This window comes from Aptenodytes forsteri, unplaced genomic scaffold (assembly GCF_000699145.1).
Source record: "Aptenodytes forsteri isolate BGI_AS27 unplaced genomic scaffold, ASM69914v1 Scaffold15, whole genome shotgun sequence".
NCBI classification, from domain to species: domain Eukaryota; kingdom Metazoa; phylum Chordata; class Aves; order Sphenisciformes; family Spheniscidae; genus Aptenodytes; species Aptenodytes forsteri.
The window spans coordinates 22,143,909-22,161,577 of record NW_008795129.1 but is presented as its reverse complement, the minus strand read 5'-3'; the positions used below and the strand labels follow the sequence as shown (position 1 = coordinate 22,161,577).

General features: G+C 36.0%; 1 protein-coding gene across 2 annotated transcripts in view; it reads left to right on the top strand.

Moving 5' to 3' along the window:
* The window catches only part of ATE1 (arginyltransferase 1), an 86,141-nt gene extending 68,699 nt beyond the window's left edge, over positions 1-17,442 (top strand). For both annotated transcript variants that reach the window (XM_009277921.1, XM_009277922.1), the window contains exon 11: positions 14,276-17,442. In XM_009277921.1, the coding sequence (XP_009276196.1) occupies positions 14,276-14,454 (179 nt within the window). In that variant the 3' untranslated portion in view covers positions 14,455-17,442. The remainder of the gene's footprint in view (positions 1-14,275) is intronic.
* The last annotated feature ends 227 nt before the right edge of the window (positions 17,443-17,669 follow it).

The following is a 17,669-nucleotide window of genomic DNA, read 5'->3' as shown; positions in this document are numbered from 1 at the left end:
GAAATTTGCCAGTGCCTAACAATTCAGCAACCACCTTCCTCATTGGTCTTGATGCAGACCAGGCTTTGCCTCTGCCATCTCCACACAGCAATAAAGATCTTGCTTCTTCCAGCGGAGGAGTGGAGGTCCTTAGAAGAATTTAGGCTTTAGACTATTTCCAGCTGGTCTGAGCCAAAATGATGATAGGCATTGGAGTCAAGAGAAGATAATTTGTCTTTTCTGTGCTTTTCAGTGATCTGCCTGCAGCCACCCAGAAACTGGTGAGGCTATGTCTGCACAAAAGACAGGTGTTGAAATCCAAAAAGTCTTATAAATTGCCTCATGTTCACATGCAAGTCTTAACCATCTGAAAGAAAAACCAACCCAAAACAACACTAAAATCAGTGCCTGAGCTCTCCTTTCCAGGAGTATTAGTCCAATGATCAGTGAGAGAGTCCTAGGACGCTACACATATCTATGTAGAGGTCATAATTTGAAGTGAGAGGTCTCACTTCAGGCTCACAAGAATCACTCTGTAAAAACCCCCATGCGATATACTAACTTACAAACAGAGTTGATACCAGATCACTATTGTTTTTGAGTTACTGAACTAAAGGAAATTACTTAAGATTTCCAGTCTTTTTCTGTAGTAGTCTTGTAACTTTTATTGCAAGTTTTTATCAGATTTTTAAACGTCTCCATTTTCTTTGCTACATACAAAATGAAAATTTTCACAGCTTTGCAGCATTGTTATTCTGCTGCAAATAATAAGCTAGAGTAGTAAAAGGCAAACAACATTCACAATATTTAATAATTTCTGAATCCTCTTATTAGCGACTTGATTATGCATCTTAATGCTTCTTGCAAGAAACTGAGGGTTATTAGTTCTAGTAAATTAAACTTAGAATTCTTACCCAGAAATCTGCAGGCTTGGGCAGTTATACAAAACTGTATTTATTTTAAAAATATATTTGTGTGCATGGTGCTTTCACTAGAAAAATAATCTGTCACAACTATTTCAATAACCTTGATTTCCAGTGCTGTGTTTTTCAAAACATTTAATTTTAAGTCCAATTTAGAACTATTCTTTGCTAATAAAAAGCGCGTTTCAAACATGTTTTACATTTATTGTGTATGTGAACACAAGTACTTTGTTGACTTTTTTCTTTTTTTTCCCCGTCAAGTACAGAGGCTGTTTAATTTTAAGATATATTTAAAAGGTATAGCTTATTAGCATGATTCTGGTCTTATTCCTCGTCCCTCTCTTAACGGAAAAGCCATGTTCACATATTTGTACCCGAAAAGTGAACTGCGGTTGCCATTTGGTCATGTCTGATAGTTTAGATCCCTGGCAAAGTGATGTATATGTGTAGTGTTGATCTTTGAATCTAGTCAGATGGATTAATGCAAAAGACAGTATACGTTGATGTGTATAAGGGTAGTGTGATGCAGATTAATGTTTATAAGAATAAATGCACTGAAGTTCTTGAGACGATGCAAATGTAGTCACAGAACTATCACAGATGGAAAACATTAAACAAATTGTTTAGAACTGTGCAATCATCTCATTAGGGAGACATTGCTGGTCTGCTCTAAAACAACTGCTGTTTATAATTTTTTAAAGATACAGTGTTGTGTGCTTTGGAGAGTTAGGAAACAGTTTAAATAAATTCTGATAGCTCATGAACTAAATTATTCTTAAGAACTAACTTCCCACTATCTTATCAGAGCTATAGGTAATAAGTTTGAATACTATAACCAAAAAAAAGACAGACATATCAGTTATTTCTAACAGCTGCTCTAGAAGAGGTGCATCTTACAAGTTTGTATCTGTTTCTAATTAAGTTTATAAACACTTGGAATCATCAGAATGCATATTTCTAAATCCAGTGTGATCCTTGAGCATGCAAGATATTTAAACAATGAGGATAGTGCCAATAAGGTGTAGCCAGGCAAATTTTTCCCCTCGCTTTTTAGTATGTTTGGATTAAATTGAAATGACTGCCATGGGGTTTTAGCCTCACGTGCAAAAATATGCTCAAATATTCCAGTGCTTCTGTAATAAAAAGGTAATGTTATCAACTTAATTTATGGGTCCTAAACAACTGGCACTGCATAAATTGGCTTGTGGGTTAGAAATTACACTGAACCATCAGCTCTGCAATGGAGTCTCCCAAAACAATCAATTGCAAAGACGGAAAGGTCTTTAAAATGTGATTTGAAGTACGGTCATAATATGAGCTCCTTCTTGCGTTATTCTAGCAAATCTCAAACTTTGCTAAATATTTGTGATTTTAAAGTTTGTATTTATTGCTATTCTAAATGTATCTGCTTCTGACATACATGTAGCAGAGTAAACCAACAGCCCTCAGGAAGCACCATCGTCTCACTTGTGGAGTTCATGAAGCATTTGGCTTGGACTGAAAAATTCCCCAAAATATGTTTTAATCCAAAATGACCATCATAGAGATTGTGTAACGAACAGATGTATTTTGAAATTACATAATTTTCTGAGGACTTTGCTTGAAAAATAAAGATATCCTAGCATACTACTTCTCGCATTGAAGAGATGAATCTTAGATGGTTGTGTGCTCAAGATACTCCTTCACCATTTGAATGTGGTGACATTTGATTCTCTAGCAGAATAATTCTGCTCTTTTTTGTGACTGGACCAGAAGTGAACTCATTAGTTGGTGAAGATTCAGGGGAATGGGGGGAAGGACAAGGACTGCCAAACCTTGTAGGAATCATTTTCCATACTTAGAAGGTGTTAGAAACACAAGACTAGAAATTAAAAATTAAATAATGTGGAATAAGTAGAGTGATCATGCAGATTTATTTCATTCCGAGGATAACTAGCATATGGGATCAGTTTCAAAATGTGATAAAAGTTAAAAGCTGTAATTAGGCGCAGATACAGAGCAGCTGTGGAAGCGACACCACAGGCATGTGCTGAGTCCCAGCGCAGCCACATGCTACCAGCCACTGTGGCAAGCTTTTTCCAGGGTCAGACCTTTTGTAACGATCCTCGGTGCCTCAGACCATGTTTACGCTCTGCTCTGGTGACATCATGCATGTGACTTTTCACATGCAGCATAATTGATTCCATGTTTTAATTAATTTAGCCAGTAAATTGATTGCTGTAATCTGATTTATTTAGCTGATAAGCTACTGCCAATTGCTTCAATTTTGCCTGTTTCATGGAAATGTTTGCATTTGTAATTCTCAGCTTGACTCTTGTATTTGTTTTTTTTCCTCCTTCTCATATATCAATCTTAACGAGGACTTTGCTTTGCCCTTCTTTTTGAAAGATCCTCTTCCTGTTTTCTGCCATTTTTACTTTATATTTAACTCTTCTACTCTTTCAGATTTTTTCCTGTTTCCATCCCATTTTTTGGAGCTGTATCCCTAAAGCAGTATTTAACTCTTCTACTCTTTCAGATTTTTTCCTGTTTCCATCCCATTTTTTGGAGCTGTAACTCCCTAAAGCATAACCCTGTAACTTTTATCTTTCATACTATCTTTTATACTGTCTCTTATTCCATTGGTTTTACTGTCATTGTAAGCTTGGGGCTCAGTACTGCGTTTTGCTGTCGGCTTGAAGTGTCATTAAAACCTGTGACTAAAAGTCCCTGGAAGTCTGGTTGAAAGTGGAGCTGCCTCCTGGGAAGCCTTCTTGTGAAAGTCTGAAGTCCTCGTTAGTATCCCTTCACTATCAGCTGGCTTGGGGTCAGTCCCATGGGAAGATTTTGCTTCAGAAAAAGAAACAAAACTGCCAACATTTTTTTTTTTTATTCTTGCATAAATGTGATGAAAATAAGTATATGGAAATGTATTTATAAAATAGAATTAAAAAAGAACATCCAGAATTGCGAAAATTCCCTTTATTTTAATTACTATTTCTATCTTAGCCACAAAAACTTTTTTAATTCCCTGGAAGCAAGGTTATAATCCAGAGGGTGACGATGGCCTATTAAAGTTACAAAGTGTGTTTTCTTAATTTGTTTGTGCAATGCAAAATGGCTCTAAAATATATAAAATGAAGCAGTAACACTATTCCTCTTTGTTAGCCCTTGTAAAATTAATTTGACTTGAAAAATAAAGTCTGAAACACTTTTACATGACATAAATGTCATCTTTGCAATCAGTGGAAGTTGCAGAAATTCAGATACTGGGAAGGACAGTCGTGATTTGCTCTCACACAGGCATGAAGGTCAGTATGTCGTCTTAGGCACTGTTCGTGCTACAAAACTTAGACTGACTCATTAGTGTCACTTTGTAGTTAGAAAATCACTGATTTTAGTGGAATTGAGTATTTGGCTTCTTGGATAAATCTTACTGAATTACAGGGTATTTTAGCTACCAGTTGAAAGGAAAATGGAGTTTATGTAGTGTTTCTGTTTTTTCTTATGCAAAATATGTTCAGGAAATAGATGGAATATGCTGTTCTGTTTGAGATGTCAGTGTAGTTACTAGTTTTAAAGTTCTACTAGAGTTAGTAATGAGGTAAGCATTCTGTGTTTATCTAAGAAAAGTATTTATTCCTGTTTTTCATAAGAAATGAATGAAATAGTTCATTTATGCCTATAAGAAGTGTTTGTGTGGCAGTTGCTTTCCATCCCTCATCTTTTCTATTTAAGATGCACCCCTAATTTAGTATTCTCAACCTTTAATTCAAAGATTTAATAGCATATTTAATGTGTCTCTCCCAACAGTGACTGAGTCACTTTTGATGATGTTCTTGAGACGACAGGTACCTTGCTAAACTCTCTGGAAAGATATGTGTGCGGTTTTGATTCCCTATTAGCGAGTGAATTAGAGAGTTGCTTTCGTTTGCTGTTTCCAAGGGCTCGTTCGATTTTGACCATCATTTTCCCTTCTGTTTCTAAAGAGAAATGAGCAGCTCAAAATACTGAACATTCCTGTGTTGTTCTGAATAACTTGGATACTTTGAGGAACAGAAATACTCAGCTAAGAAAGGTTCTGAGAAGCACTGGGGAGAGGCATCTGATGCAGGTTAAAGCTTGGTCAGTCTCATCAGTGCTGACCCAGAGCCAATAAACCTTCCCAGAACCCAGCGTGATCAGACTCGTGCATTAGAAATGCCTGCAGAGCCCAGCAAAAATGAGTTGGGAAATGAATGAGCTTATAAACTTGACCTAGCTAGCATGGATCTGCAAAACTACCTTGTGCAGTCTGCTGATTGCCTGGGTCCTGCAGTCGCAGAACCTAGTTTGGGGAGACAGTCTGCAGGGCCATGCGCAGAACTAGGGTCTTGCAGTGTTCATGCATTTAAAACCTAGCTGTACCTGCTGCAGTTCTGCTTCTGGCCTTTGTATGCATGGTACATTTAAACTGAAAGCATAATTGAAAGTTGCCTGGATGACCAAAAAGGGGTATTAAAAACAAGAAAAAAAGAAAAAAAAAAACACAAAAGCCTCCTGGGTATGCAGTTAATATTCTTCACTGGCAATTCACATTCTCATTTCTCGTATCTGAAGTCATCAAGAATAGCGTCAGAGATACAACTTCAGAAGAATTGACTAGTTCATTTTGTCTTCTGGAAGACCATCTAAAAGTGAAATAGATATCTTTATCGATGCACAATCTGCTAGATTATATTCCATTATTTTTTGCCTTAGTGTCTTGACTTTGGAGGCAAACTGGATACTGTTTTCAGATAGGAAGATGTTCAGTCTCATTTAACTGACATTTTCCCAGGTACTATTAGTCTTTTTTTGTAGTGCATCCCTGAAAAGCAAGTCCTTGGAGAAATCTCAGTATCATTTAAATCTATCCCTTTGGTATCCATTTCTCAGTCACCATATTTCAGGATAATAAATTGAGGTAGGTTAGAATCATTGTATTATAAGAGAGCTCCTCATAAATAAACTGGGAATTTTATGCTTACTATTTTATATGCATCTCTTTCAAATGTGTCCAAAACAGAGGGTCATACTTGGATTTTAGTGTTAGGCAATGTAGTCAAAGGATTGCACTTGCAGGTAAGCAGAAGCCTTTGCAGGTTGCTGTGAATTGCAGCTGCAAATGAGAACGGCTATGAATCGCTGTATTCACAGGAAATGTTTTCCATTGGCCCCTATTCATGTTTACTACTAGAACAATAAGAGTCAAAACACAATGAGTTATTGTTTCCGCGTGGCACAGCAGGGCTAGTGGATTTCGAATGCGTTTGTCAAGTGATTAGTCTGCTTGCTCCTCAAGATTGAATTGCAAATTATAAACCAGTTGTATGATTTCAGGCACAAAGCCCAAAAGTTTTGTTTGTAAGATGTCTTTAGGATTTACCCTCATTGTAACATCCTGTCTTTACTCATTTTAAGGTTCCCTATAAGTTATACTTGGAAAACTGTAGTTCTTCTGTCTTTATGTTTTAAGGATCATTGATAATATTTTGATAAGATGCATTTTTTCTTCTTAGAAACATTCTCTTTTTGAACAGTGATTTCAAAAGTTCCTGTTTTTTCCTTGTTAGAGTAACTGCAAAGAGTTGGTGGATGGAGAATATCCTGAACATTTTACTGTCCTTCCTTTGTGACTCGTACTTTCTGGTTTTAATTAAGAATCCTTTTCATTGAATTTTTTGGTTGTTGTTGTTTATGCTTCATTTTAACTGTACTCTTATTTTGGTTCGAGTTAGTGGTTTTATACCCCAAGGCATACTGGTCTTTAATATTTCTTAATGTATAAGTCTAGTATGAAAAAAGCGATACGAGAAAAAACACATTTCAACTCACTGTTTTATATAAATATTACTATTAATGGCTATTGCTTATCTTGTCACTGTGTATTGTCTATTTTGTTTTTGAGGATGACTTCCTATGCTTTGCTGGTGAATGAAAAAAAATAATGCTTTAAACTGAGTAAGAAATGAGCTTAAATTCAAAGGTCAGATACATTAGACTTCTGATTGAGGTGGAAACGTTTTCTATTTCCAGTAATTAATATCTCGTATATTTCAGTCATAAAATTTGAAAAGTTAATTTGTTTCTTCCTTTTAAAGTTTCTCTGTTTTAAAATCATTGATCATTAACTGTGACAAGGTCGTGTAACCAGATGTAGCTTTTCTTTAAAAAAAATTTGACGAGGCTGTAGTGTTTCTCAAATAAACTAACAGTGCTGTAGTGTAACCAGCAAGGGATGGGTGTTTCTTTTTATCATTTTTATACCTAGTTTGAAAGCTTGGTTATCATGAAACTTTTTAACTCCTTGTAAGTTGAATTTTATCCTGTTATTTTTCTTTGATTTGGAAAATGTGAACACTGTGTTCATCCTTAAAAACGATGCAAGTCCTAACTGCTTCAAAACTGAAAATTAAAAACCAAGAACAACTTGAAACAAAACCAAAAACAAAGCATCCCCTTTGGGCTGTCAGTCTGAAAGTACAGCAGTTGTCAAGTGTTAATCTTTGTACTTTTTTTTCTGTGGATTTAATGTTTAGAGGTAAAAATAGTTTTTCTGAGATTCCATTTTTAAGCAAAATGGAAACTAATTTATAATGTAAGTTATTTATGTGCGAGTTTTCTTCAAAGACTGCTTTCAAAATGAATCACAGGTTTCAGTTAACGGCACAGTTTTAAATATTTTAAATTTTGAATTAGGACTGGTTCTGTGCCTGTTTCCTTTCTTTCTTCCACTGTTTCATTCTGCTATGGAGAAAAGAAAATCCAGGTTCTCTGTGTAGCATGGGATGCAGAAGCACAAAGTGAAGATGGCCAAATACTTTCTTTGTTCCAGGGGGTTTAAGTAACATTTAAGGAAACTGAAACTTATGATCAGAAACAGCGTCATTTCAGAGTTTAGCCTGAGTGCCATGTTTCTTTTTTGAGTTAGAAATGCCAGACCTCAGTAAGGCTTCTTACTAATTCCGAATCCATTCTGTATAGAAAATGTAAGAAATATTTTCCTGTGACTAATGTGGGGTTTTTTAAATTGGCAGTTGTCCTTTTTCCTATTTAAAAACTAAGAAAGTCAATAAATATGTCACTTATTTTTAATGATTTCTTCACTTATTTTCCTAGAAATGGAAAAATGTACTTTAAAAAAAAAGTTAGCTTGTTTGATCTCTAGATTATGCCCCTGACAAATTTAAAAATGTCATGTTTGTGAGGAGTATATTCAAGGGGATGAGGGAAGAGGCACCGTTGTCTTGGCATCTGTCACGCATGGCTCTGAAGAGCAGTACAGAACGCTGCCGCTGCAGGCTGTCTTTCCAAATCAGTATTGATCAAAACCAGCTTGACCCAAATCAGCCACCACCAAAAACCTGGTTTAGTAATAGTTTGCTACAAAAACCTTTGAACCATCACACTTTTTCCAATGCGATGTTGGCTCCAAGCCTGTGTAGAGTTGCAAAAGGCTGCTGCAGAGCTCGCTCTCCACTCTCTGAGTCTCAGTTGTACAGCTTTGCACGTGCTTACCTGGCTTTCTGACCAGATGGAGCTGTTTTTCACTTCAGCTTATATTAGATAGTAATAATAAAGATTAATGCACTTGGAGAATAAAAATATTTTGATATCGGCTTCTCAAAATTATTTTATAAAAATGCTAATCAATTCCTACACTGTCAGAAAAAAATTCAGAACATGAAACTTTTAATTTCTGTGTAAATGCACACTGATGCCCATTTTGCTATTGCTGTGAAAAAAAAATGGTAAAATAATTCCTCCTTATTTCATGTTGGTATTTCAGCAAGAATGCATATCAGCATTTGAAACTCACGTTTTGGTTTCGGGAGGGAGCTCGCAGTTTTGGGGGGAAGTTGGTTTGGTTTGTGCAAAGAAATAAAAACTGAATTGTACAGGAGTATGTCAGGCTGCCTGCTCTTCACATTCCTCCTAGGCCCTTGAGTATAAAAGTATTTCTGGGGCTGATTGCTGGATGAGGCTGCCTTTGAAGACCACTGCTGTTACCTTTAGCTTATTACTCAGTGTCGCTCAGCAATGTTGACTATGCTTTCGACGAAGGTGAGTGTGTAGCTGGGCCAACAAATCAAACCAATATCTGCCTGACATCTGCCAAGACAAATTACATAGAGGGTCTTTAGATCACTTCTGCTTTTTACTTTGTTTTTTACCAATACTTAGCACATATCTGAGATGCTTTGGTTTTTTCAGAAAAGAAATCCTCCATGTATGAATTGCATCTAATACTGATATGGGGGTGGGAACAAAGAATTTTAACATCTCTTTGCAATTTTTTTATTTATGGGATCATGGCGGCAAGGTTGAATTATATATGAAATCTGTCCTATATTCAAATTTCAATAGACGATTGCTATATAAATAACTTGCTGGTTTAGGACTATAGGGGAGAAGGGAAAGAAGTGACAGTTGATTTATGCAACAAGAATTCAGGGGTTTTTTTTTAGCTTTGATACTTACGGGATGTTATTTCTGTAAAGACAGACAGCTGACATCCGCAGTTGCTCAGTTCCCTAAAATGACAGGTATTTTCAGTCTACAAAATTGATTTTTCTGAAGTTTAGGGGTTTTATGTATCTACCATCCAAACTATATTGATACATGTAACTGAATTATGGGGTTAAATCCTTGTATGTTTTATATGTGAAGTAACAGTGTCTCTTCTGTAGACTACAATTAATCAACAGCTCCATGAGAAGATAATCTTCACAGATACAAAGGCGAAGTCCCAAGAATTCAAATGGACGTTAGTAGTACTGTACCTCCTTATAATACTATTGCTCATTTATAACACTCTTTGTTAATAGAACTGCTTCCACCAAATCCAGTCGTTTTGAATGATAAAGATGAAGTGGTTCCAGAGGTGTCAGCAGAGAATACACAGAAATCGATAAATGGTAAAAAAATTGTAAAAATAACATAAAAATATGTCCCAGGACTCAGTGATACTCGCTTAAATGAACAAAATGTGGACTTACAGAAGGATGGTTTCTACGGTATTCGTAAGAAGCAACTTACCACGTGAGCTGCGTGGCAGTCTTTGAAACCGTGGCGTACATGGTCTGGTCTTACTCATACAGGGCTGGACTGGGGTGATGGCTAAAGAAGCAAGCTGTAGAAAATTAACTGGCTATAAAGTATAACTTGATGAGACATCCAAGAATTATGCACTTCCAAAAGAAATTTTGTCTTCAAACCCATGATTTTATCTGGTCTGAGATTTCTGTAAATTAATGCACCAACTACTTGTGAGGAGAAGCAGAGGTTAGTGGGAGACTCAGGAGGTATAAAATGAGAAAGTGCGAGGAGGAAAAAAGAAGCTTTTTAAGCTTTTTAATGGTAACAATATTGCATTCAGCACTTAAAATAATGATTAAAGCTTCCCTAATGTGTTTTTCTACTGTCATCTGATCAGTCTGGGTCCTTCCGGAAGCAGAAGTCACTAACTGAAATTGCTTTAATAAAGCATGGAAATAATACTTATTGATAGAGATGTTGTTCTCCCTCTGCAGAGCCTTCCTACCCTCGAGCAGATCAACACTCCCGCCCAGCATGTTGTTCTTATTTTCAACAAGTAATTTCATTTAATAGAGTGTATGATCTCATTTGAACTGGGATTGCTCCCAATTGCTGTATCCCAGCATCAGTCACACAGAGAAGGGGTGTTAGAAGTCAGTTGGCATCTTCTTAAATATAAAACAAACTTTATCAAGTGCCACTCAGCAGGAGCAGATATTTAATTTTTCTTTTGGGGGGGGTAATTTCTTTTTTAAACAATACTGGAGCTCAATCTGTTTTTGTTTTCCATTAAATTCTCTTAAAGCCATTCTGCTTAGGTTTAAATCATGAATAAAGGGAGTACTTTCCTGAATTCATATGGTGTTGTCTCTAGAGCAGTAGCAATTGAAAGGTGGCTGAATTTTAACTTAGGGATTTGTTATTATGGTGACACAAGTTCCTATTCACCTTCTCTAAAAGCTTAACTATGTACCTGAGATTATTTTACTGATACTTAACATTTCAGTAAAAGGTTTCTTTTTCAGATGGAGTTTAAATTCTATATATTTAACTACATTTACAGAAGGTTATTTTTATCACTAAAGTTTTTATTTTTGAGGGAGTCAATGTAAAAATGTTCACTAAAACAGGTAATCTTTGTGAAGACATTTTGGAAGTTTTAAGGACTATTATTTTTCTGCCTTTCAAACCTTATTTGAATAATCTGGAATCAACCTGAATGCGTAGAATAAATACAGTCAATCAAATGTAAGTTTGTAAGACCAAACATACCTGGGTTCAAACTTTTCCTGATGATAAACTCATTACCAAGTCTTTATGTATCTAGTTTAAGATATATCTAGTTTAGTCTGTGTTAAGCTTAAAACATGTCTGAAGTACTCATATTACAGTGATTTTTTTTTTTTCAAGATATTGGTATTTTCTCGATTGCTCTGGGAGAGCCTTCTCCTGCCTGAGGGTTGCGTTATAAACCTGTGCTACAGTCCAAGAAAGGACTGGTCTACAGCATGGTTTGGCAAGCCTTACTTCTCCCCAGAAAATGCTTGGCTGCAGTGCTTAACAAATTTGCTAGAACCGTCGTCATAATAATTGTTTCATGTAGCTGCACAGCTAGAGCTAGCATGGGCCTGATTGCAAGGAGGATAATGCACCGACTTCACTTGATGTAATGACTGAAAGTGGAGTAAGGGTATAAATGCTGAGCAACAAGAATAGCGTTCAGCTGAGCCAGTAAGGCTACAGTGAAACTGAAGGTACGGTAGCTTTCGTTACTGTAAGAAATTGAATCTGGGGCCAGGAACACTACAAGCCAAAAGATGAACTCATCCAGAGTATCAGGCTTCAGTATTATTTGAAAGCAATGAGTATCGAACAGTGAGTAGTGAACAGCTTTGAAAGTGCTTTTGGCATGAGACTATGAAGGCTAGGCATGGCGTAAATCCGTTTCAGGGCACAAACTTACAGTCATCCTAGAGGTACAGTAAATATAAACTTTCCAATTTAAGAAGTTAAAATAACTTTACACTTGTGTCACCTCCAGAAGCTAAACTTGCAAATTTTTCCTTGGTGAACTTTCAGAAATGAGGAGGATGTAATAGAAGAGGCAGTAGGGCTGGTAGTAAAAAACAACCTGTTGGGATATCAGAAAGGTGTTGGCCACACAGCAAAAACCTAACGGATTTCAAAGAGAGAGAGAAAGCCATGAAGTGTTTTTGACTTGGGTGTTTATCTAAAGCAATTGCTAACAATAATTAGTGGAGAATGCAATCTTAGCAAGCACTATTCAGATTTTCTTCCTTCAAACCACGTTTTCCTAGTTAAGTCTTAAGAAATACATTGTGCTTTCATGTTAGGAATCAAAACACAGATAAAAGTAATGAAGTAATTCTAAACTTTGTAAAGCAGGCCGCTAAGTTTCACATACTAAATTCAGGCAATCAGCAGAAAAATGTTTACAAGGCATTTCTGTGGGTGAATAAGGGCAGGGTCTTAAGAACGTCTGGCAAAGAAAAGCATTTAATGACCTCCTTTGTGTTTAATAAAGCATAAAGAATATTAAGCTTTTCTATAGTAAGGGCTACATTTGAATAGAGATTTGTCTTAAAGATTTTTTTTCAGATTATTCCAGGCAAGTTGCTTAGCTTATCTGTAGCAAGCCTAGTGAGCGTCAGGTATGTAAAAAGAAAAAGTAAGACAGGACTTGGTGACCAGTTTGCTTCCCTGAGCTAGTGTCATATCCTCTGCACTTTGGATCTATTGCCATTTGTGAAACTTGCTGAGAAAGTTCTACCTCTGTTTATTCTCTTATTAAAAAAAAAACCAAAAAAAACCCCTATTTTTGCCTGTGAAGTAGCTATTTGAATTACCTGGTTTTACACAGCAGTTGGTTTCATTTTAAGTCAACTGATGATCAGCAGAAGGCTTCGTTGCAGGTGTTGTAAGCAGGGAATGGTGTAGAGTGGATACCATTCAGATCCCATTCGAGGAGCCTTAAATATTCTAACCTAAATGAAGCAAGTACATGAACATATAAAATATTTTAATTTGGGGCAGATTGATGCAGTACTTAAAGTGAAGCAATTATACTTACATCTGCTGTCTCTTCAGTCAGAATACTGTCCTGATGCCGAAAAAAGATTGAGTCTTTGCATAGTTTATGTCCCCAGATGCTGACCTCCTAGTAAACATCTCTATTACTATTTGAATTTATATGGTTCTATTCTCAAACTCATATTTCAGCATCTGTGTTTAAGTTGCCTCTTACATTGGTGAACCTGAAGTTCAGAAAACTCAAAGATTTCTTTTACTGGTGTTTTATAATAATTTTATTAATTTATCCTGCAATGGCCTTAGGCGTGTGGCATGTTCTCTCACTTTCTTTAAAGAGTTTTCTAGCACTGTAGGGCCAATTTTTCTGACACACAGCGGCTCTATAACGTTATTATTCAGCAATAGTAGCATCAATTGGATTCATAAAAATAAGGAAGTTTTAACTTGTTCAACAATTCTCTTATATGTATGATTCTGGTTAAATTAAGTCACAAGAGGTCTGTAGGTGAGGTTAATGAGATTCAACTATGGTGTGTGTATCTTTGAAAGCTTGAGGAATTGTGTTGTGCCCACCCAGCTAGTGCTTGCACTGCTAACTGTCGGTCTGCAGAGCTCGTGGATCAGACTTGAAGTAAGGGCATGTGTTTAACTTCATTCTACTAGAGAAACTCAGAAACCAGTATTAATGAGGAAAAAAAGATGAGGGCTGGAGGGCCAGGGAGTTTCACCTGGGAAGGTAGTTTATTGCCTGATGCTTACCTAAGGCAAACAGTGTGGAGGCTTCTTGCTGGTTTTAATACACTTTTTGCAGCTGGGGAAAGGGAGTGCTCTGTGCTGGTGGATTTTGTGAGTGGTGTAGTAATTAAGTGCAATATGGCGATAACAGCAAGTCTTTTCCGGTCGGTTGTGTTTGAAAGTATTTCCCAGATAGAGTTTCACTTCTGGCAGTGGGCTCCAGCGAGCATTAAAAGAAGGTGAATTTTAAAATACAGCAGTAGAGGTATTTTCAGAAATGCTATATATCACCGTTAGAAATGTGTGATGCGTGATTTATTTTCTCACACAGCACAAATACAGTTACTTTGCAAGCTAGGTTTTGTTTTCAACCATGATTCAAGAAGACTGCTCCGTAGATCAGCTCTGCTTTCATCTGGTGTTCATCTGCAGATTAGTTTTATTACTTCATACAGTTTTCATTATGCATATTGAAGTTAGCTGCATAAATTAAGATCATATGGACAATATACATAAGTAATTTTTGTGTTCTCTGATTCTCTTTGCAGTAGATGAAGGTCGTATTAAGGAACTGGGCAGGGTGAGAGTACTTCACAAGAGAACCGTGATGCCTTACAGTGTGTATAAGAAAAGAAGGAAGGGGCCAAGCGATGAAGCCAGTGTTCAGCAATATGCAAGTTTGGTTGGACAGACCTGTTCAGAAAGAATGTTGTTGTTTAGAAGTTGAAAAATCATTAAATGGCATTTTGATGCCGCTACATTTTATTGCACTGCCACTGGATGATATGTACTATATTTGTGTGTTGGTATGCCTACTCAAATAGCAGTATGAAATACAGATATATATTTAGGCTTGTGTGCATACATGGTACTGTGTTTAAAGGCCAACTCCAATAAAACTTAGAATACAGCAAGGCTTTAACAATATAAGTTTAGAAAAACATGCTTGCAATATATTTTAGTTAAGTAGTTCTAGCATTTCTATGCATTTTGAATAATTCTAAGTATCTAAGCAAAATGAAAAACAGATGTCTTTTTTGTAGAGAAAAAGGTTGACTAAATCTAGATTAACAATAATTAAATTACAAATGTTTTCAAATAGCACCTTGGATATCCGTCGTTAAAAATTGCCATGAAATTTCTGCTCGTATTTGTATGCTCCTAAACTCTTGCAAGAGAATTGAAACTTGCTGTTACTTTCTGATGTGAAATCTGGCATGGTTTAATTTTATTTCAAAAGTATATTTAAAAACAGGAAGAAATTATTTTCACTGCACATTCTTCATTTGTTTAAAGCAGTAGGTTAGCGTCTGAGGTCCTAGTGAATGTAGGAGTTCATAGTAGATTCTCAGTGGCAGGGGATGCAGTGCTTTGGAAAACTTTCCCCTTTAGAGATGAAACAGAATAGTTGCACTATAAATATACCAAAGATATGCAGCCAAGTGGCACAGTGGTTTTTTGGTATAAGCCTTATCCTTTGTCTAAAAAGAGTGGATATTTTAATGCACATCACTAATATGAAATAGAGCTTGGAAGGTTTATCCTATAGCTCTTCAGTGCGCATTTCAGAACTATGCTAAAAAAAAGACATGAGGTACCACCGCTGGGTTTTGTTGCAATTTTTTTCTGCAGAATTGTATGGGAAGACTTAAATATCATATTCCTGCGTTTTTACTCACTCTTTTGTTTATGGTGCAGCAGCTCACAGGTTAACATCTTTAATAACATTTTACTAAATACTTTTGTTGTAAACACAGGAAGTTGTGATGCTTTATGAGAGCACTTTATTATCTGATGCATGAACGTTGTCATTAGTAGTCTGTGTCCCTATTAAGTCATACAAGGTATAGAAGTTTTGGGAAATAACACTGTTGTATTCAGTAGTGTATTACAACATCGTAACAATACCAATGCATTTGTGTTTCTTATCTTCTTGGATAACAAGAGCTAGTATTTACCTTGAATTAACTTGAAGTTTCCTGTTAACCTTTGAAGAAAGATTCTTATTCAAGAATATATGTGTAGGTGTTTTTCCCCAGAAAGGAACCAAATTCAGTTTTACCCTCTGAGGGTTACAACTCCTATCATTCATGGGTTTTATTTAATTTTAAATGCTTGGCCAGTATTATTAATCGTTGATTTTTATGTGGAACAGACGTAAGAATTTTGGGATTCAAGTGCATTGCAGATTTAACTTTTTTTTCCATATCTGTTTGATCATTGTAATATTATTGATATAGAGTACAGCTTCAATGGTAATTTTAAAAAGTAATTTTATGTTTTATTAATTGGGATGTGTTGTATTGATCTACTCCCAGTCTGCAAGAAGATTGATTATTTCTGTCAGCATTATATCTGGTATGTGTTTATCTGTTGCCTGGTACTGAGAAGTTTCTGTTTACTGTACAATCTAGTTTGTCCATGTCTTATCTAAACCTATTGCCATGGGAGAATCACTAAATATTACTTATGAACATTATTATAAAGAGTTCCTTTCTGTGGAGAAAATACTTTTGCCACTCAGTGAAATGTCAGGTAGTGTAACATTTTCTGCCTACACAATGTGTTGAAAAGCGGTGATGCCCGTATGGCTTAAAACCAAAATAAATAAGAAAACCTTTTTATATGATATAAAATCAGTAAATGGGCACAGAGGAATTCCAGTATGACTTGCAAAATCTTAAAGATTATCAAAACCATTTAATGATGGCCTCGCTGTGCTCCTGGAGAAGTTAAAGTTTCTGTTAAATTGGAAGGGAGCAAACTTAACGTCACCACTGAGAGTTCTTGAAGAGCTCCATCTTTTTGTGCCCACTATTTGTTACTGATATGCCTTCTAGATGTGTATTAGACTTTTATCTGATGCTCTGTTTCTCTTGGGGAGCTTTTAAGGAGTGCAGTTAAAGAAAAGTGAGATAAGTATAAAACTGAAAATTGAGCACAGCTTGAAGTTGTCATTAGTGTGACCACTAAAGGTAAATGACCATTTCCTGTGAATTCTGAAACGGTGCTTTTGCTTTCTGACCTCCACTGGAACTGCAGCACCACGGCACGCTGGGCTTCTGACTCTTACTGAACTCAAATATACATATATATATATATATATGTATGTATACATAAGAAAGTCAACACTGAGATTAATTCAATTAAAAATTGGGTTCATCTGATGTAGTATGCTGAGATCTGATGCGCTTCATTAGTGTTATTTTAGAAAGAAATTGGTGCAGTATTTTTCAGGACTGATACCTCTATCCCTGTTTTAGAAGTGGAATACAGTCTGAGGATGAACTTCTGTAAATTTTGCCATTGACTTCAATGGAGCTGAAAATTCATCACTATTACAATTTTATTTAATAAGATGTTGTCATTGAGAATTATTGAATTTAGAGATATTTAATTTAGTACAAACTATTTTATAAGAGTTTTTTTAGTGTAGTTAGTTTGTGAGCGTTAATCCCTAAAGTAAGGTTGCTTTGTTCTAACGTCTGTTGATAAACGAGCATGAAATGGTGGTAAGAAAATGTGGAGCTGTGACCAGTGCTAAAAAATACCATTCTTTGTTTTAATTGGAAATAAATGGGGAGCTTACTCATTTCCAGCATCAACACATTTCAGTAAATGCAAAAGAACCCGCATGTTAAGTTTGTAATTGCTTTTCAGCAGGCCTGTTTGACTTGTAAGTATAGAAAATAAAGTTATTTCTAGTCTCTGTGAATTATTATAAGTAAGTCATAGCTCCGAGTGTGACTTCTGTCTTACTTTGTAGGAATTCATTATCTTGGAGGTTGACTAAGTGTCCAGTGAGCAGCAAAATCAGGGAAGTCAAAGAGTAGCAGTGATCGGAAGGGATACCTATCAGTTCAAAACACATGACCTATTTTAGAACTAAATTTTAGTTCTAGCTAGACAGATTAATGATGAGTTTATACTTTGAAACAGAAT